The sequence below is a fragment of the Ylistrum balloti genome, unplaced genomic scaffold, assembly GCF_031769215.1.
Source record: "Ylistrum balloti isolate Yb309-2 unplaced genomic scaffold, AGI_CSIRO_Ybal_v1 Utg371310, whole genome shotgun sequence".
NCBI lineage: Eukaryota > Metazoa > Mollusca > Bivalvia > Pectinida > Pectinidae > Ylistrum > Ylistrum balloti.
In genome coordinates, this window is record NW_026782700.1 from 209619 (window position 1) to 231049 (window position 21431).

The 21431-nt window shown below is 33.6% G+C and overlaps 2 protein-coding genes across 2 annotated transcripts; one reads left to right on the top strand and one right to left on the bottom strand.

Moving 5' to 3' along the window:
* The first annotated feature begins 6584 nt into the window (after nucleotides 1-6584).
* LOC132561943 (retinal homeobox protein Rx1-like) lies at nucleotides 6585-13600 on the top strand. The gene is made up of 5 exons (XM_060226660.1): nucleotides 6585-6706; nucleotides 9463-9574; nucleotides 10737-10860; nucleotides 11397-11466; nucleotides 13146-13600. Exons 1-5 carry the CDS (start codon nucleotides 6673-6675, stop codon nucleotides 13496-13498), a joined length of 693 nt encoding a protein of 230 aa, XP_060082643.1. The 5' UTR covers nucleotides 6585-6672; the 3' UTR covers nucleotides 13499-13600.
* A 2731-nt stretch (nucleotides 13601-16331) lies between these two features.
* Nucleotides 16332-19806, bottom strand: LOC132561946 (probable pseudouridine-5'-phosphatase). Its single transcript, XM_060226666.1, has 5 exons — nucleotides 19755-19806; nucleotides 17928-18053; nucleotides 17462-17554; nucleotides 16975-17207; nucleotides 16332-16514 (listed from the first exon to the last, which is right to left on the bottom strand). The coding sequence occupies exons 1-5, from the start codon at nucleotides 19804-19806 to the stop codon at nucleotides 16332-16334; spliced, it is 687 nt and encodes a 228-aa protein (XP_060082649.1).
* Between the last annotated feature and the right edge of the window lie 1625 nt (nucleotides 19807-21431).

Genomic DNA, 21431 nt, shown 5'->3' on the forward strand with positions numbered 1-21431 from the left:
TTAAATTTGATCTCCGACACGTGATCTACCAGACTATCTGCCGATCCTTTTATCCGTAGCACACGTTTTAAAATTATGCATATGTTTAGCTCAGCGTTGGCGCCTTGCGTTAGGGCTCTTGTACGCTGTCTCAGGTGACCAGTAATCGACATCTCTATTGTCGAACAATGACGCATGGACGCATGTTTAGGTACGACAATTAGTGTCAGTTTTCCACTGCGAAAAAAGGTATCCTTTCCCATCATAAGTTTATTTGCTGTGAATCCACGATTAACTCATCGAGAAATTGCTAATTTCGATACACAACAAGGAGAATTAAATATTCCCGTTATATAGATGATCAAAATGTTCTCCTGTTCACGCCCGCACAGTTTCGGTCACAGTAAAACTAGTTGTGTTGTTTTTATGGTTCATTTATGTAAAAGAAATCATTTTCTCTCTATATATGATTTCAGGCTGCATGCTATTGAAGGTTTATATCGGTGATTTCATTATTTTTGTACAACAGTAGTGACGTCACAGACGTTTTCTCTCTACAATGAGGGCTTAATATCCACTCGTTAGATCGTTAACATCACTAACGAGTCCCAAAAACAACTTTTTGATGCATTTTAATTCACTTTTGGCTCTAATCTGTCTATTTCTCTATTTATTTTGAAAAAGTTCTATTCTCTTGTGCCTCCTATTACAACCCAGAATCCTTTAATTTTATTTAGTCTTTTCGAATGTAAATTTTGATGTAGAAAGTCACTGAAACGAAAGAGACCGGATATTTCTCTTTTCATTTATTCCATACACTGCTAATATCTATAATGTATTTATTGTATATGTATTTAATCAATTGGGAAACTGTTTGTACTTGATTGAGATCGTTGACAGCTGAAAGGAAATTATAATTGCAAGATAATGCCCATATAACTCATCAAGGTAAATTAACGGTATGGTCAGGAATGATCATGAAACCAAATATATTAGGATATTAGTCAAACAATTGTGAAATTTTGATACCAGCATTTTCCCGTCAAAATCAATTATTCTCGTCTTCTGTGATTTTCAACCTGATGAAGAGCACACTTAGCGGTTAATAGCCCGTATATTCTATTTTTGATTCACACAAAATTGCACCTGTGCTAATAAATTTCAGGTGTTCATATTTCATGCATGTAGTTAATTATATAATTTTGTCTCCATTCATTTTTCATTCAATTACATAATTGTTGTTTTTAAAAACCAGGGATGGTAACATATGTTTTACGATATGGTTTTAAATTTGGATCAGCTAAAGTGGTATTGCATTCTGTCTTAAATAAAAACAAAATCATCGTCAGTGGTTCTAATGAGAAAATAAATCTTCAATCTTTAATCTAAAATTTATTTAAAAAATGACTTAAAGTGCTCATCGGACACTTCTTTCATTTATCTTAATATTGAAATTGACTACGGATATCAATCTGTCCACTTTATATTTTGACTGGTGTACCCCTGAATGCCATATTTTTTATTTCCTTACAAAATACAAACACTGTACTTAGTTTAGAGACTTTTAGCAAACCGAGCCTCATTTTTAACACGTAAAACGAACCCATATGGCATTATATATTGTAATTCTTTCTTTGATTTTTTTTCTTTTGTTTTACTTTTTTGTCCTTTTCTTTTTCTCATTATACTGCTTCGGCACAAAGCCAAATGGCTTATAAAACGCATGATTCTATGTCAATACATTGTATTTAACAGTACTGAGTATGCTAGCCTTTTTCATTCCAAGTTATTATCATTTGCTCAAAAGGCTTTGGTATGCTGTTCCGTAAGTATGTTAGTAAAATTGTAGAAGAACGAGACATTTTATTTTGGTTTGATTTATTCGTCAAAACTTAAATCATGATTTCCTATGTGAAGGCGCTGTAAATTTCATGATTTTAGGGAAGAAAAAGTGATAACTGATAGTTATATTATAAGAGGTACAACAACTTTTATGTTTATTAACATGTTTCAGTAAGATATGTATGTACACATACAATATAGTTAAAACCTGATCTCTCACTTCATTCATGTTCTGTACTTCGTTAATAAAGCACAGGAGAACGGACCTGATTATAATTAGATTTGATACACATAGTCTTTTAGTTGTTGGATTCCAGTTTACTACCTTATTTTAGCTCATTTCTCATTGGGCCAAACATTTTTGTCATCGGGGTTTTTCATCTAGCCTTTCTTACATCGAAACCAATAGGTCAGTTTGCTGCCAAGCTGTGTTACAATGGCGATGATTACAATGTTCCTATTGTGACCTTTCCATTTCAGGATAACATTGCTGTATAGTTAACCTATGGTGTTTGCACGTTGCAGTTGATTCGATATTCTAGGGCTTTTTCCCAGTATCTCGGTTTTTTTCATGATTTCGGTAACCGACTTACAATACATTATTTCACGAGATGCAGTCGAGGAAGATCATAGGTTAGTGCTACGGTCCTCAATATGATCTCATCAGAACAAAATGTTCCTTTGTGCAATACGGAGTCGCACATGTGTGGTGTTCGTGAGTATACTATGTATTTGATTTCGAGATGAAGAGTTTGTGAATAGTTATATCAAATATGAATGTTTCCCTAGCAAAATCGCCTGGAAATATATAGTGAAGGATGCAATAACAAAAACTTCTGAATGTAATTGGAAAGAGTGCATATTAAAACGGACTGATCTAACTAGTTTTCAGAATATCCATCAAAGCATCGCTCCGCATAAACTATGGTTCCTGTGCCAGGAAATACCGTACAAGTGCAAATCGGGTTTCAGTAGTACCTATTACCGGTTGTATCTGCGGTTCTTGTGAATAAAATGTTGATGAACCAGTGACACATTTATTAATAGATTGTTCTCACAACGACAAGAGTGAACGTTCAGAGCCTTAGTTTTCTAAAAGATTATGACCGATTTATAAATCTTATACTTGGAGGAAAAACTATGGCGTAGGAAATAAGCCTTGATCACTGCACTTCACTTATGACCGAGTCTGCAAAGACAATATGCAAATTAAAGCCTGCACTTCTGCATTGCTTGTAGCCCCGGTAGTGTGAATTCACATTTCAATAATTCATTGTAACAGTTTAATGGCTAACGGCTAAACATTTTCTTGCACAATCATATTTTTAATTTTCTATCATCATATTTTGTTGAATCAATCTTCAAATGTTGGAGGAAATAAAGATTTTCAATTCAATTCATTACTTCCAATACAGTAAGATAACATTTATAACATTTTATGATAGTTAGAAGTAAATGGGTGACATATTTGCATATTAATCAGAATCAAATACAAAATAAGACGAGGTATAAAAGAGTAATATGCAGGTTAACACCCAGATGAAAAGCACTTTATATGATACAGTATATAATTGAATTTGATAATATATGCCCAGCTCAAATGTATGTTATAAAATATATGAACGTTATAAAATGATAAACTAATGTTATTAATTCTTTGTACAAAAGACGCTAATGAACAATTATCTATCAACAGAACGTTACATATAGTATGAGAAAATGATGAATAAAACTGCAACATTCCAGGAAAAATAGATACGTCCTTACCATGGTACACTTTCACACTACATGTATACATATAGATAATTTTACTTAAATATACTTCATTTTCAATACAAAAACAAAAAAGGTATATCCATAGTTGTTTCATATGTAAGAAGCAATGATTGAGCTGCGATATCATGTGTGAATTGAACGAACAGGCGCCAGCGATAATAAAAACCTAGATAAACTATACTGTAAACTAAACCCATAGTTGATGTGAAGGTTTAAGTGTAACTGCTTCCAATGTGAGCTGACCTTTACTCTCGGGGAAAGCATAACAATAAAGTCGACATCAAACGGACATATTATCGGAATTAATCGGCATGAAATGGTAGGAAATAGTTAAATGGATAAGTTTACTTATATCTGAAACGACTTCAAATTCATACAGTGATGCTTTCCCCTCAAATTGTTGTAATTATCGCAGTGAATGCAATCAAATGTTCAAATTTCACTCTAATGCCTGATGACCATCCGTTTATCTGTCGTGGACAACTCGCTGACCATCAACGTGACTATTGAAATGTAAATTGACTGAAGGCACAACGACACAGGCACAAAGCTGAGTTGACCTATCACTGGTCCGGGTTATCACCCCTTAACCCGATAGCATCTCATCTTCGCCACTTAGTGGCGCTGCTGACAGAAACATAAAAGTGACACTTTTGTAATCAGATTTGAATATTCATGAATTTGTCGCCATGGATATGTTTATCTTCTGTCCAACCTATTTGTATCGTTTGATGTTTTGCCGTTATTATAAGCATTAGGGAAAGCGAAATATAATTATCTGTAAACGATGAAATATTGTTTATCCCAAGTACAGAAATGACAGCTGATTCTGCTTACATCAAAGCAGTATCTTCACATATTAATTTCCAAATTGTGAATCATTTCCGATTTTTTTCATGTTTTCTGAAAAAAAAACCCACTAGAATAAAAATCATGGTCAGCATGGTAGTATAATGTCACTTTCACACGTTAAACAACTGAAGTTAAAAAATGTATGGGAAAATTTAAGTAGTTTAATTCAATAAATTTTTGAAATGCTTTCTTTGGTACGGTTCAAATCACACCTACAACGGATACAATATTGATAATAAAATTGGTACAAAAAAGATAAAGTTGTTGTAAAATTTTGCAGGTAAGCGAACTACTGGTCTGTATTATACAGAGACAGAAGAATTACTTGTTATCAAGAGTCAACTGACGTTTTCCCAGTTTACAAAAATTCGATAATACCGTCGAATTGATGACAAGTTATGTTAATAAAACAAGTGAAGAAGGGCCACTGATTCTTCATTTCAGTTCGTTTATCTTGCACTTTAGTTCCGTAATAAACTTGTTATTGATTATATCTGTACACGTTAGAGGTAAACCCACCTGACGGTGTCACAAACCGGGTAGTTACGGTTGGATAAGAGATTCAATGACAAGAACATATAACCCGGGGTGACCCTCTTGTCATATGCGGGTGATAGGAGGCATTCTTTATCTGTCATCTGTCAGGGTAGACACGCTAGGAGTATTATACAGGGATAAAATGATGTTTGAGATTAAGCATTTCATGGTTATTGTCATTATGTTTAATTTCATCTAAGAAGGCTCTTTCTGTTTTAATGTTCTAAAACTATCTGGATGGACAAAATAAAAAGGATATGAACAAAAATTATATACGCTATAATAGCACATTCATAATATTCTAACAATACATTTTAAAATGCACAATTGAATTAATGTCATTTACCAAATCACACTTATCAATGTTATATATGGAATTATCTGATGAGATGTAATTTGTGCACACTGGCGTTTCCGAGTGTTTCTATCTACACCTTGCTGATTGTCAACTGATTCCCAATAATGTATTTCTACCAATGTTCAATCAATCAATCATTCAACTTAAACTAGCTCTTTTTTGAAGGTGAATAATCGACAAATTATTTGATACGTAGTCTAAGGAATTACAAGTGTTTATTTATTTAACTGTTAACAAATAACAACATCGATATTTCAACTAGCACGACGTCACACTATCAGTACTGTTACTGCTACTATTAAAAAAAAAGAAATAAACATCAGCCAGACTCAATAATGAAACAGATGACGCAAATATATGCATATCACGATGCAATCAAAACGATTATTCACTGCGGGTTAATCTTGCTGAAAACGTTTTACATTGGACGCTGTATACTGTGATAAATCTTAATGATATATCCTTAATAATTGTTCAACTACATGGAACTTAAGTTATTTTCCTCTTTATAAGTTTTCTTTGACGACGTAAATTAATGGTACTTAATAATTCTCATTCCAAGAAATCATGAAGCCAGCATTTTATATTATCTACTGAATTGATATCAACCACTCGACAAAATATCAAATCATTATATTAGTATTAAGATACAAAAATAAGTTAGGAAGTCAGTGACTGAAGAATGGCTACGCGTGGACAGATTAAAGGCAACTTGCTGGAGTGTGGAAAAGAGTGAGCGAAATGCAGCACAAATGCAAATTGGACACATGCTACTGTCAGTTAGATTACAGAGTAACATTACAAGTACCCCGAATTAATTACAGGTGTAGATCTAGTGTGGGTGTTGCATTTCATTCCTGAGAAGTAAGACACATGATGAAATAGAAAATCACTACTGATTCTGGTAAGTGATAACTAACCATTTAACAAAATCATGTCTGTCATCATCTGAATTAAACGGAATCCGGATCCGAAGGGATAAACATGACAGTGCTATAACAGGAACACAATGAGGCAGTTAATGGCTAATGTAGTGGTGATTACCGCCCCTACAGACGGCTGTGGCATTGTCGTACCGATTTACTCACTCTAATTGGCTATTAACGCTGTGATCATATGCTGTCAATTGTTGTAGAAATTACACGGGCTATATATAAGCCTTCCTCTTACAAAATATTTCAGAAATTGATTCCGGACTGACCACTTGTGAATTTAATCAAACTTATTTTAAATATTCATTTTACATCGTTCTTTTTCGTCGATAGTTTGTGAATTTTGACGGATTGTTTTGTTATTTAGACGATAAGAGTTATCGGAGGCAGAACAACATGAAGGTAGAACTCGACGGCCAGGAAAGCTCAGGTCAGTGGTAATAATAATCATTCTTACACAACGAAAACATAGAAAATACCGTCATGTATTCATAACCTTGTATCATATGTGTAATATAACTTTAAAACATGTACTAGAAAATATCGTTGTGATGGGTGACATCCCGTTGCTACTACAAATGTTTTGGGAATTGTGCCGATTTAAATACAATCCTGTATACTTTCGAATTTATACTTTGACGACTTTGTGATGCTTCCGAAGTAAAATAAACTTTTTATTATCATGTCCTTGAGATTTATCACTTTAATGAAACAAATCTTCATCTCGGATTAACGGGTTTTAAACTAGAAACAAAATACAAAACATGTATTGCCAGTTCATCATCATTTCTTGATCATAGATGAACAAATATGAATATAATTTAAAAATTGAATATGAGTGTTCTGTGTTAACGCAGATGTAGGTCATGATATCTATATTTACTCTTAGATTCCTATAAGGCATTACTAGGCAGTGTATCTATTTTGTATTAAAATGTAGTACTTCTAGATACTCGTTATGCATTCCAGTGTCCACCTAATTCAGTGGATACTCTCACCTGGTAGTTCCCACTTTTTCTGTTCACGATCCTGGGTACATCCTGAAATCTGAACATTTATAATGCAACGCCCTTGCACTTGATTTAGAAGATTTCTGTATGCTATTACATTCATATTGTTGTAAACGTGAGAAAGGCAGCAATATCTTGATTGATGTGTTTTGTCAACATTCACAATGCAAATGAAATGAGACTTCGTAAAAACAAATCATGCTAACAGGATATGTAATTTTCCTGTCACGACATAATGTTGTATCTTGTGTCATTCTATTTTGATAAATAAGGCTCAGGTTTCATACATATCTTGCTTATTTTTGACGGTTCAATAAAACTTCGACATAACGATGTTTGTCAATAAATAGGTTAGTTTATATTCGCAATCAAATTTCAGCTCAAAATTCTCCAGAAACTTCAAAAATTTTGACCACATCATAATTTATTTCAAAAAACCAAAGTTACTAGTAAGAAATCATCATTTTCCTTTCATCCTGTTATTATATATCGTCTGTAACAGAACCCCTGTATAAAGCGACCACCAATGTTAAGATACAACGTGTGTTAAACAACCGATATAATGAAACCATATCTTTAAAGCAGCTGGTTTCCTTCCTTATTGTCAAATGAAATAAAGTTTCACAATTCAAAACTTTACAACAAAGTTTTCCCTCCTCCCAGAACAATATATTTATCAAAACTACGTTAAGAAAATTATCGAGTTGATAGACCACATTGTGTATTTATTTGAACATAGCAATGCTTTGTCATTCTGTTATAATGAAACCACGGAGATTGATTTAGTTATATACTTTCTTATAAACAATATCTACATTGTATCTATGTTTATATAAGATTTCTTTAACAGATGTTTTAGAATTTTAGAACTTTAAGAATGTTAGAATGTAACTAATCTTAGCTTTTGTCTTTGATAGAATGACATTTCCAAATGTAAGCTGGCTGCTCTAGTACATTCGAAATGTAAGCATCTTTTATAAAACATGACAAGTTAGGTTGGCTTGATATGTATGACACCAAATAGGTTAAAAGAAAAAGGATTTGTCTTGAGATCTTAAATGTGAAATTTACGATTCCGGATTTGATCAACCGTACCTAACCCATTAACTGTTATGTACGTCTTGTTTGTGTAAGACAATAATTGGGTGATTCTTATTTGACCCCCAAAAAGAAATAATTGGGTCCCTTTGTATATAATCTACCATTTCCGATATTGATTATGATGTACCTATCTTCTGGTATGGGTTTCTAGAATTTTACCTTCAAACATGACTGAAGAGTCCACGAAGGACGAATGGACGTAAACTGTACCAAGAAATAAACTCTTATCTAAAGTTATTGTATACATGTAAAAACTCCTATTATATTCACTTTTAATTATAACACTCTAAGTAATGTATTTCAATACGTTCTGTATCTTCCAACTCAAATGAAAATTGGTCATCAGGAATATCTTTTTTTCTTCTAATTTTCTAAATGTTGACCTTTCTACAGGCCATTTTCATCTCAATAGAGTTTTGATATACTTAACATCTCAACATATTATATTTTACAAACAAATGTTTATTTATTCATTATGTGACTTTCCAAGCATACTGTTACCATAATAAGCATTGCATCTAGGTAAAACTCAAGCAGAGAGAATGTTGAAATACGTTGGTAATTAACAATCAAGGAGGTTGAATAAATATCATATCGAGTTATTACTGCATGTCATTTAGGGTGACCGAACAGCACAATGCATACCATAGAAATACTGGAATGTTTTACGAAGCGAATTAACGCAATCGCCCATATCTATACAATTATCAACTAATTGATCAAAAGGATCAAAGAATTTTATACAACCTCAAAAACAACGAGAAAATGCCAACATGTAAATGTAATCAGAAGGGTAAAATATGAACAAAAGAGAGATTTACACGAATACTCATGAAAAAAGCAAAAGGAAAATAGGACAAGGAGTTCAGAGAGAGTCAGCTGCAGGAATCCGTGATGCGGAATCCAAAAGAAGCTGAACATGGTTTTTACCGATATTAAGAATTTTAAAGAAACATTTCACACGAACGTGGCAAGATGTAAAATTACAGACATGGAAAGTTTATTGGTGTTCTTATTACTTATTAGTCGAAGACTTAAATGGCTTCTCTCAATAGGGTTTCTTTTCAATTTTTAGCTGTAAGAAGTTTACAGAGACTTCACGCCATGGTTCTAAAGAAGAACGACATGTCAGAAGACATTGCTAGTTCATTGGTCACCTCGAACAAGGGCCGCAAACCTCGACACAGGTAAGTGGGCAATCAAAGAACAATATAAAAAAACGACACAGAATTGGGTTTTTTTTTATCAATCCCGTGTGTTTGTTGCATACTAATCTATATATGTGTTTGACATTAATATAATTCTGAATATGTTTCAGAGCGGTTTATGAATTGATGATATTATTTATTAAGTTTTTTCTTCTTTCAATCTTAAGATTTATTCGGATACCATACTACTTATTCTTTATACTTTTTTTATATTGAATAAAGTCTAAAATTCCAGATGTTTGCCCCAGAACCATGGTTACCGATAAACATCTGTCGATGTTTACTGGTTACGTCACAACTCATTATTGTTCAGCACTCCCCGGTCGTTACTCCACAATTTCCGCCTTTAAACAATAGTGCCCCTCTCCCCCTCCTTTCTAGAAAGTACTGCTGACGTCAGCTTCCGATCCGATGTTAACGTGTCGTCTGCCATCTTGAACAGATTTCCTGAATTTACCGCTGAAGACATCGATGGCATTAATGATTCGTTTTCTTATATCAAGGGAAGAAGGTATAACAAAATGTTTGTAGACTGGATTTTCGGTTAACATGTGTTATGTTAACCTCAAACCCGGTCAACAAATGTATGTTGTACAATATGGGGGTAATAACTAAGGAACCTATTTGATCATTAATTCGCATACTTCATTGTGTTAATGCATTAATAATCATCTTTGTCGACAAGGCTTGTCCATTATTCAGTATCCTCGTTGCTTTCAGTTGCCAATACATGAGTAGTAGTTTAGGCCTTAATTATCGTATTAGTGGATCTTGCATGGGTTTCCATTTCACATGGGATTTTGAGCTTTTCATTCGAACGAGCCTATGGAATAATAAGCTGAAACAGTATTCGCCATTTTTATCAATCTCGTATGAAATTGAAATGAATTCAAGATTATGTTTACCACTTACTTTGAGTGTTTTTATAAGCATCGGCAATATTCTCATGACGTTACAAGTGTTGACACACCTTTTTATAATGGTGTTGTCGGTTGTATCATTAATCATCATGTTTGTTTCAAAACAACGCCACAACGCTATTTCCTTCTTTTAAAGAAAAAGTAGTAAAAGTTTACTGTAACTTGTACCTGAATAACAGAAGACATATTTTCATTCTTGCATGTTTTCTTTGATGACTCAGAACCACGTTTTCACCTTTCCAACTGAAGGAGATGGAAAAGGCATTCCGCCGTGCCCCTTACCCGGATGTAGTTACCAGAGAAGATTTGGCACGAAAACTGACCTTAAATGAATCCAGAGTGCAGGTTTGTAATAAATCCCTCTTGCATTGTACAAATTTTGTCTTCAATTCTTAATATTCTTCTTTCCCTATCCGAGTAATTAACAACAGATGTTGCGTACCAGTTTTATACAACTATCAATCGTTACTTTAAAGAATGATATAGAGAAGATTAAAAACCATATCTTTGCAATTTACATGCATTTACTTGACATTTATTTATAATCCATCTACAAAACCGAGTTTGAAAGGTCCAATGTTTAGTCCTGGAACAGTAAGTTGTCTAATCTCAGTTGTTACTGAAAACACTTATGGATCAGAAGTGTCGTCTATTTTATGTTTTATATTATAATATATCAATATAAATTCACATTTATCTTGGCTGAAGGTTATAAGGCGTCCTTGTCTGGAGTATTTCCAGTAAATAACATTTGATTTCTAGTGATATACAAGTAGTTAAGTTGTGTATACTAGACACCCCGAACGAGACAAACATTCCCGTTACAAGCTATAGCAATCAACCAATATCTAAACTCTATACTGTTTTGTATTTATCCACAGATCTGGTTTCAAAACAGACGCGCCAAATGGAGGAAAGGGGTAGCACCAAAAGTTGACCTTTGCCCTGAGGGTGAGTATTACATTTATTTCCTACAGGAATGACACGAATCTATGTACAGATGTATTGTATTTAGTTTGATGCTGTGTTAAATTACACCATCGACAACTAGAACGGCATCAAAAAAGATATATAGTACTGTAGTGTGCTAAAATCTTCTCTAATTTCCTCAAACGCCTCCTAGGTTTCAACAATAGCACTGTGGTGCGCTGAAATAGTTTTTACCTTCCTCAGGCCTCTCCTATGTATCAACAATAGTGCTGTAGTGTGCTGAAATAGTTTTTAACTTCCTCAGGTCTCTCCTAGATCTCAGCAATAGTGCTGTAATGTGCGGAAATAGTTTTTAACTTATTTCTTCAGATGTCTGCTAGGTTTCAGCAATAGTACTGTAGTGTAATGAAATTTACCGTGTTTTCCTCCGATGCCCCCTAGATTTCAACAATTAAGCGCCTTAACATCCCTGACGAGAAAAACGTAACAGCTGTAATCTGCAGTTTCCCTCTTCTGTATCTCATTTTCATTTGTTTTGAAAGTTTAAATTCACTTGTTATACAATATTTTATAGATATGTGTAATGCTTTAAGGCATGCTACACGTACATGCGTTTTTAATATTGTTTCAAGAAATCGTGCTTCAAATGCCAAATGCATGCTAGTTGCTTCAAAACAAAAATTATCACGTAATGACTATTCTCGATATTTTTATATGAAAGATGTTTCTTTGGAGCAGGTTGGCCAAGAAATAAAATTGGGTGTATATAGATGAGTGCTTGTCATTCCATGGACATATTTCATCCATTGTTACCAAAATCAGACAGCGCTTAGGACTGTTATGTAGAATTCGTAAATATCAGTGGCAGACTGAAGTTTTATAACTCTTGCATATTCCCACATTTTATATATTGCAGCACAGTTTGGTCTGGGTGTACAGCTAAACTGATGAATCAGTTACCCATGGCTCAAAAACAGGCAGCCAGAACTATTTTAGAGGTTCCATACGAGACTCCATCTAGGGATATGTTTCTAATGTTAAAGTTGATGCCCATTGAATCAAATCTTACATTCAGAATATTATGTATGGTGTTTAAATGTCTACATGGAACAGTGCCAGATTACTTATCAGAAAATGTTTGCTTGGTACAGAAAGGCCATTCTAGAAGTACTAGGTTTTCAGATGCAAACAACATCAGGGTTCCAAAACACAGAACAACATTCTATAGTAAACAAATTCTTATTGCTAGTATCCAACTTTGGAATAGGCTTCCAAATGAGTTGAAGACTATAAAAACATTACCCAGTTTTAAACTAAAGCTTATCAAACATCTTCATACTTTTAAATTTCATCTCTTTATTTGGTAATAAACTTATTTTAGATTATGATGCATAAGCGTATTACTGGGTCAGTTTTTACCTTTTGCTATGTTAGCGTGTTATGTATATTAGGCAATAGCCATTTAATTGATGTGATTCTGTTTTATATTATTGTGTATACTGTTCTTGTAATTTAATTTTGTAATTAATCCATATATTTAACTAACAAGAGGACCATGTGGAGGATTAGCCGTTTGGTTAAACATGTTTCATCCTCAATAAAGAAGGTTTATTATTTTTATTATCATCATTGTTTAAAACGCAGATGATATAAATGGGATTAAGGGTAACTATTATTATCGATATTGTTATTTACCACAGATGAATACTCCGCCACGAAGACCGAACCCGTTACTCAGTTGCAATCAGCCCCATCGACAGAGGTTGCTCCTAATAAGGAGGGAACGTGGCAGCCATGGTCTCTCATTACCGGGGACTACTCGTATTATCAACCATCATGGTTGGGACCAGTTGCTGAGCAGTCTCAAACATCTTATTTGTCCCACCACCAGGCGGCACCACTGACTGGTCATGTGGAGCACATGTCATTTCCGACGCCGATTAATCTCGTCCAAAGGGAGATGATGTCACGCGATGCACAGTTTATGAACAAATACGTATTTGGAAAACCTAACAAAGAGTCGGGAAACACTCGAGTGAAAATGTTTAATTAATATTTAACAACTGCATTATAGTATATATTTATTTAATACCATTATTCGCTCGGTACAAAGTTTGCTATTGACGTAATAATAAAGTAATATAGTTATCCACTATTCTGTCGTTTGGTTTCTTAAACAGATTTATGAAGTAATCATATGTCAGAGTTATCATATGTACAATACATTGTTCATGTATTTTGCCTTTCAAAGTTGTTTAACATAACATAATGAAAAACTATATAGAAATAACATTTGTGTACATACTTTCCATTCAGAAACGCAGAAATGAGAAAACTGTTCAAAATGTTCATTTTGTTTTACTTCCCCACCGACTTAAAAACATTTTTACGTTAAACTATTTTTTCCGTGATCATTAATGACATTTTGTTAAGAATTCAAGGGAAATGGAAACTGTTTTCTTTGACGCTTTTAAATAGTTTTTGGGAATATGTCGAAACGGCGATCCAACATGATTCGTTTATTTCTATAAGATATTGTAAACATTGATGATACGTTTCATAAAAGCACGGACTTAAATATTGATCTATATCAAACATATATCTTATATCTATATCTACATTTATATCTAAGTCTGTGATTAAACATGAAGTAAACCAAAGAGTAAAGCAAGGACATTTTTTTAAGCTTTAAGTAAAAAACTCATGACCTTATTTTTCAAGTATCGCACAAATTTTATACTGTACCTTTTCAACGCTACCTATCCAACTACTTATATTCTGTGATTTCCTTAACCCGCTTGAGAAAAGTTCAACTAATGATTAAAATTGCGTGTCTCGTAAAACAAATTCTGAGATCAAATGAAACGTGTTTACCTCCTGTTTTTCAGACAAAGGTTGGTGTTATTGTTATATAACGAATCCTGATGTGTAATATTTCATTATGTAAGTTACTTCATCAGTTTGAAGGAGTATGTTGTCAGACCACTAACATTCGTTGGTGAGACAATGCCTAGAGATAGGACGAGTTACTGAGACGTAAAACCTGTACCTAATCACCCAACCAACAAACCAGTTGTAAGAGGGCATGAAACGTACCCGAATTAGGTTATAAGGGCTGTATCTGTGACAGAAAGAAGGAACTGCTTCGAGATAACTCGGTACATAGGAGATCACAATTAACGAACACATGAAATCATTTAGCCTAGGTAAAAGAGTTTCCTCATTGCTTGAAGGTTATCTTCTTCTTGATTTTCAATTTAGAATAAGACATGTTAAAAAGCGCAAGTCTCATTTATCCGATTTCTTTTATTCTTAAGTCTCTCTGTATATCATAAAGATGACAAAATATTTGGAAATATATCTCAGATAAAGCTGGGGTCAATATTCAAAATAGGGAGAAATGATTACGTAATAAATAAGAGGACGATATGTTTGTTTTTCAGAACATATTGCCGGTTTGATCTTGTATTTTTAGTTAACACGAAGTTATAAAAAAAATAATCCAGTAAATATATAAAACAAGCATATTCTCCCCATCATAAAACAATTTAAGTACAAAAGTGATGTGATTGTCGCAAATATCAAAGGTATTCAACACAAACTAAGAACAATTTTGGTTGAAAAGATCCCTCAATTGTTCTTAGCCAATCAAAACTCATTTCAACTATTGACGATATTAAAGTTATCGATAGATACGGGTCTTGGTGTAGGTCGAACCAACCGGAAAGGCTTAAAATGTTTCTCTTCGTTGATTATCTTAATTGTATTTTATATTCATCCCTGGTGTACATACCCGAATTTGTCGCATGGGTGGTCGGGTAGCACAGTGGTAACGCACTCACCTTTCACCTTGCCGTCCGGGGTTCCATTCCCGAAATGGATGTGAAAAAGGTATGGGTTCACTTGCCCGACCTCGTGGGTTTTCCTCGGGTACTCTGGTTTCCTTCCACACTAAGACCCCTCGCGTGCTTCCATCCGAGCCAACAAGATTGATTTATATAAGTTGGAAAAACTTTCTTCGCAATTGTTGTAAAACAAAAAAAGTTTATTATATTATTATCATGTCACCTGTATCTCAGAATTGTAAATGTATTAAGTCATCAAAGTAGATCGATAACACAACAGTTACCGTGGACAAGCATCGTCAAGAAACAACTCATCGTACCCTCCACTTCACATTTCGAGGATACATTTAAGTATGTCGTTGTAATATGTATCTCAAAAGTCTATCATCGGCCTCAACAGGAGAGATGGCCACCGTCTTTCGGCTAGCGTCAGAATTCATGTGTATATCGAGGATTAGATCATGAAAATTATTCATTGAGAATATGTTACATAATTATTATCATGGAATGGTCAATCAGTATCTTACTTTTTAATTCAACATACGTACAACACGACAGAGCATAATTCAAGTGTAAATGATATTTGATTTGAAAATTAGCTCTGAACTTCAAACTCTTCACCCAAATATCCAGCATCATTTGATTGTAAATGTGGTATTTGGGATATAACTATCTCCTTTTTTCGTGATTCTGTCGGGCGTATTTCCTCCTGGAAGGTTTATCATTATGGTATGTTTACTCCGTTGAGCCGAGGATTAGGACGGCCTGACTTTAACTTACGTTTTGTTTATGTTTTGTTGTTCTCATGTCGTTTTCTTGATCGTTACATGTGAGCAGTTTTACATCACCACATATAAAATATAAACATACCAATACAATTATTACCTAAACTGAAACCGAATAAAAGAAAATACACGATCAATACTGAAAAAATACAAGGAGAATAGGACAATTTAAAGTACTCGTTAAGACGAAATATTGATATATGTTTAATGCATAAATATATATATATATATATCTTTAATGCCTTTATTCATACCATTACACATTATAAGGTGGTAGGCCGAGCTGTTCTGGTTTAAACTGTAGTAGAGATTCCAGGGTCAGTGTAGCTATCTCTCTATATCCCTCCTGAGGTTGGTCCTGGTCAGGTACCCACACGCAATGCATCCCAGCCGCGTGGGCCGCCAGCAAGCCATTACAAGCATCCTCGAACACCAGGCACTGGACAAGTAACGAAGTAACCTTATTTAAGAATTGAACTGTTTTCAGTTGGCATTCATGGGTTTATGAATGCCAATTGGACAAATGCAAATTCATTGAAGCATGTTAGCGCTTCATATACAAATAACAAGTGATTTAGAATGGAGAACACTGACAAGTCAGAAAGTGTTACAAAAAGTGATCCGATATAAATAACAAAGGGATTTTGTTGAATTAGGATTGATTACTAATTTGGACCTTGGTTCTGCCAACATAAAAGATCATCCGTGACAGATGAATTGTTTTTGTGCTGTCATCTTGGGAGCATTTAAATACTTACTTATAGCCATAATCAAACAGTTATTCTAAATAAGAAGCTAGATAGTATAACTTTAATCATTGAGGAAATTGGACTGAGCACAACCTAGGCCGAACAGATACTTTGAAGAAATAATTCAGCATTGAATAAAATGTTAAGTACCTTGCGTGGTTCCGGTTGATCCGGAAATCGACTTGAAGCAAGTAAAAAGCAATCTGGAGCCGGTTTACTATTGATAACTTCAGGATCATCACTACTATAAACGAAGTGGTTGAAGAGGCTGAAGAGGTCCTTGTGACGTGTCGTTTTCAGTCTCATACTTCTGCTACTAGAACCAGTTGCTATGGCGATAGGGATCCCCTGTTTATGAAGATGTCTCACTAACTTTTCAGCACCTTGGTATTGGTAATAATGATTAAGTTTAAACATTTCTATTTTAACAACTAAACCATCTTGATTATTGATCTTTACATTGATAACAATTACAAAAGTTTAAAATATACATATATTGAGTTGGGAATGTTTTACATTATTTTTTAATAAACAAAATGAAAAAAAAAAAACTTTAAAAAGATGGTGTTTTCTTACTATCATATGAAGTAGTTTTGATACATAAATTAGTATAACACATATTCTAACACAACTGTACCAGGAAGTAAATCGACAGTAGGAAGTAGTATTTCCTGTTGTTCTCTGTCTTTAATGAGAAAGTCATGCACTGTAATGGGTAGGTCCAGCTCTTCTGAAATGAGAAACAACAATAATATTAATTTCTACACTATAACTTCTTCTTTCACAATTGTCAATTTTGCTTTAAAGTTTGTGAACAAAGGTATAAAGGTATTCAAACATTACACATCTTTTTAGAGCATACTGTAGAAAAAATGAAGGAAAATGTCATCCTAGAAAGCTTTATTAGCTTACTTACATTAGCTAATGTTATTATGGTCATTTAAATTGTGTTAGCCTGATGATGAAAACATGGTTAATTTTATATCTTACATCATTGTCGATCCGTCACAAACGTTTTCTCATAATTATTTGGAAATTATATTTCTATGTTTAAATGATGATGATAATTTAGATGTACTACTCTTTATTACGATAACACAAACCAATCAAACTCTGCGCTACTTCCGCTTCTTTCTTGCCCTTTATTTTACGTCTGACATCTTGTGTAAACGTCCTACCATATTCTTGTGCGATCTGTGCGTTGATGGTATCATAAAGTCTTTCCGAGTCTGCAAAAATGTCACAATATCTACTGCAGTTTATATCACCTAAGTGAATTCCAGATATACATTTTAGAATTAAAATGGGATTATATAAGAGAAACCTTGTTCATCTCAGACCATTATATAACTTTATTAAAATGTTTTACGTCTGTTATAATATCAAGCTTGTACTTTCTTCTTCTTTCCCTTAATAATTCCCGACCAGTTTCTTGATAGAGTTACTCGATGTTTGTTGGTTTTGTTGCACCACATATATTTCTAGCAGCTTCCCCGTTGATTTTCTTCAGCTTCTTAACATACTCGTCTCTTTGTGCAAACGATATCAGCGTACTCTTAAATACGCCTAATTAAAGTAAACAACTTTTTCAATCGATAGTCAATTTTATTTTTCGTGGCATGTTTATATTGTATAAAGTAGCTAGGAGTATTGGTAACAACAAATTGTGACATTTATTTACAAAATATAACAAAATATGAACAAATCCGAGGCATAAAGGTAGCAGTACACAGTTTCTCGGTGTGGCCATGGGTGATTTTTTTGCTCATTAGATTACCCCATTATAAAGGTTTTAATTAAAAATGAAAAAAAAATCCTTGCTAAAATTGGTCTTGTCATGTTTAAGTGGACAATGTGGGGTTTCATTTTTATCAGGATACTATTTTAGCTTTGTGTTGGAGATTACTATTTGGGCAGTCTCGAATCTGTGTCTACGCAGCAAAAACTAGTTTTACAGGAAGTGAAATTTTCATAGTGTTTACATGTGGTCATGTTATGAAGAATTTCCGAGTTGGAATTTGCTGAAATGTAAGTACTTTGTTACCATGACAGTGTTGTTAATTGTAAGATAGGTGGTTAGAATTAAATTTCTTCTAGAAAGTTGTAGTGTTAGGCTGGAGTTAGCAGTATTTTTGCATTTTTAGCATTTTTTCAGTAGGTAACCATGACAATCAAATGTCAGAAATCAGAGGAAATTTTTTTTTACACAAATTTCATGTCTCTACTGTTAATGTAATTGTTATGTAGTTTATAAATATATATACATGTAATGATGTATTTTTCATAACCAATCTGCTATACCTGTATATCTCAAACATGACAAATAATTTACAGGAAAAATGCAAATTAATTGTTTCCTGTTTATATTGTATAAAGTAGCTAGGAGTATTGGTAACAACAAATTGTGACATTTATTTACAAAATACAACAAAATATGAACAAATCCGAGGTATAACGGCAACAACCTTCTAACTCTATTGTCAATCCAAGTATTGTCCTCTTCTTTACCGCATTTCACAAAACGGAAAAGAATATTTCTAACTGTGATTTTATTGACCGTAGGTAGACAGCCAATCGGTCTTAAAAACTGTGTTAAGGTCCTATTAGACCGCGCCCGAAAGTATCATGGTCAACGACTGACGTGATAGGTGTGTTATATATTATATATGTTAAGTAATACAGGGAACGTCTCCATACTATATATGTACACTATTAGTGAAAGCACGACACATCTATAGATAAAGACGCATATGTTATCCATTGTACTACAATATACACCTGTAACACTCTCACCTATTTGGTGTTATAGAGAGATAATCGACTTGTATTGTATGTATATACCACAGGCACATATATATGTCGTCTCCTATCCTAAACATTTCACATCAAATGAACCAAAGACTCTACAGCTAGAATGAATTTCGACTTACCCAACAGCAATCCGTCAACATCAAATATCACATGTGTGATTGAGTGCGCCATATTTTTATCTTATTTGTCGGAGTTACTGCCCCTGATATTAACTTCATATATTTGCACGACATAGAACTACATTTGTAAAAGTGTTGTCTTCATAAAAAGTGAGTCGTTTATTATTGGTTTATTTGTGTATTTCACGATAAGTCTACCTTTGTTGTGTTGTTTGATTGTTTTTGCTTTAACGTTACTTATTTAAAACATAAAAAAACATTTCTGTAGGTTATCACTTATAATATAAGTCTAGCTTTGTTGTGTTGTTTGATTGTTTTTGCTTTAACGTTACTTATTTGAAACATAAAAAAAATTTCTGTAGGTTATCACTTATAATATAAGTCTAGCTTTGTTGTGTTATTTGATTGTTTTTGCTTTAACGTTACTTATTTAAAACATAAAAAACCATTTCTGTAGGTTATCACTTATAATACATGATCATGTCACTCTTCGAAGTTTGATTAAAAGTTAAATACGAGAAAAAAGAGTAACAAAGAATTTGAATTAAGGGACAAAGTCATGACTTTAATACTTTTCCGTAAGCAACTCGCTTTTAGTAAAAGTTTTTTTTTATATTACGGCGAAAATTTCAGGAATTTAACCATGAAATAATTGTTATGTTGTACCAGTGCATTCTGGACAACATAGGGTATTCCCCTATCACGACAAACTGCGCATTTCCGGTTGAACGGAAAGGAAAACAACAGAACGTACGCACACACAGATCCGAATCAACTCAGATCAGTGGCTCCAATTTTCTGTGCCGACACCTCTCCTTGATCGGAAGTTACACTTGTGAGTACATAAGTCCTTCTGACTCACTACAATCAAAATAGTTCATGTTTAGATATATAAATAACATAGTTCAATTATCATTACTTCCTGGATATAAGTCACTTTTCTATTGCCCTAGAAACGTGAAACGTTATAAAGCTGCCAGGGGTAGAACGTTAGACTCTCTCTTCTGAAAGGTGATCTAGTTTAGAATATCAAAAGGGAAGTACTTTTGGATAAAATTTTGTGGGTTTTATTATACAAAATTTACACTTTGCATATCGAAATTGAAACCACTTTATCAGGATGTTCGGCGAATCGTTGAATATGTTTTAAGAAAGGCGGTTACGCAGAATGAACTCGTGCTGTTTAGGAAACATGATACGATAAAGACCTGTCTGTTATATATAACAAGTAATTAAAGTGTTTTCACGTTAAATACTGAAAGGCCATCTTCTTACCTGTGAGGAATAGAACAGAAGATACATATATACATATAAACGCTGTCTTTATGCTCCCACATGTGAATATCTAAATATCACATGACATCTCAGACACAGCATAACATAAACATTCTCCTTTCAAGAATCACATGTTTCATGAAATTATTGTCACATATCTAGTTTAAAAGATAAAACATATACACATAAACACTTATCAAGGGGTCAACTTAAACAGTAAAATTTGTATCAGAATGGCATTGTATGGAACTTCGAAAATAAAATCTGTACAAACATAGTCTAGCTGGAGCACAACCAATTTTTGTAGTTCGTCTAAACCAAAACGGCTTCGTTTGCAATCTTCCAACTCTTCACTTGATTTGCAAGATCAAGTGTTGATCCGACTTTTGGGTCTCTCATTAA

What these genes read in the sequence shown, in the direction of transcription:
- LOC132561946 (XM_060226666.1), bottom strand. Translation starts at nt 19,806, where the DNA reads ATGGCGCACTCAATCACACATGTGATATTTGATGTTGACGGATTGCTG. An exon ending in TGTTGACGGATTGCTGTTGG is followed by an intron (nt 18,054 to 19,754) that starts GTAAGTCGAAAT and finishes ACATTTTTGCAG; the next exon opens with ACTCGGAAAGACTTTATGAT. An exon ending in AGTAGCGCAGAGTTTGATTG is followed by an intron (nt 17,555 to 17,927) that starts GTTTGTGTTATC and finishes TTCTCATTTCAG; the next exon opens with AAGAGCTGGACCTACCCATT.
- LOC132561943 (XM_060226660.1), top strand. Translation starts at nt 6,673, where the DNA reads ATGAAGGTAGAACTCGACGGCCAGGAAAGCTCAG. An exon ending in CGACGGCCAGGAAAGCTCAG is followed by an intron (nt 6,707 to 9,462) that starts GTCAGTGGTAAT and finishes TTCAATTTTTAG; the next exon opens with CTGTAAGAAGTTTACAGAGA. An exon ending in TAAATGAATCCAGAGTGCAG is followed by an intron (nt 10,861 to 11,396) that starts GTTTGTAATAAA and finishes ATTTATCCACAG; the next exon opens with ATCTGGTTTCAAAACAGACG.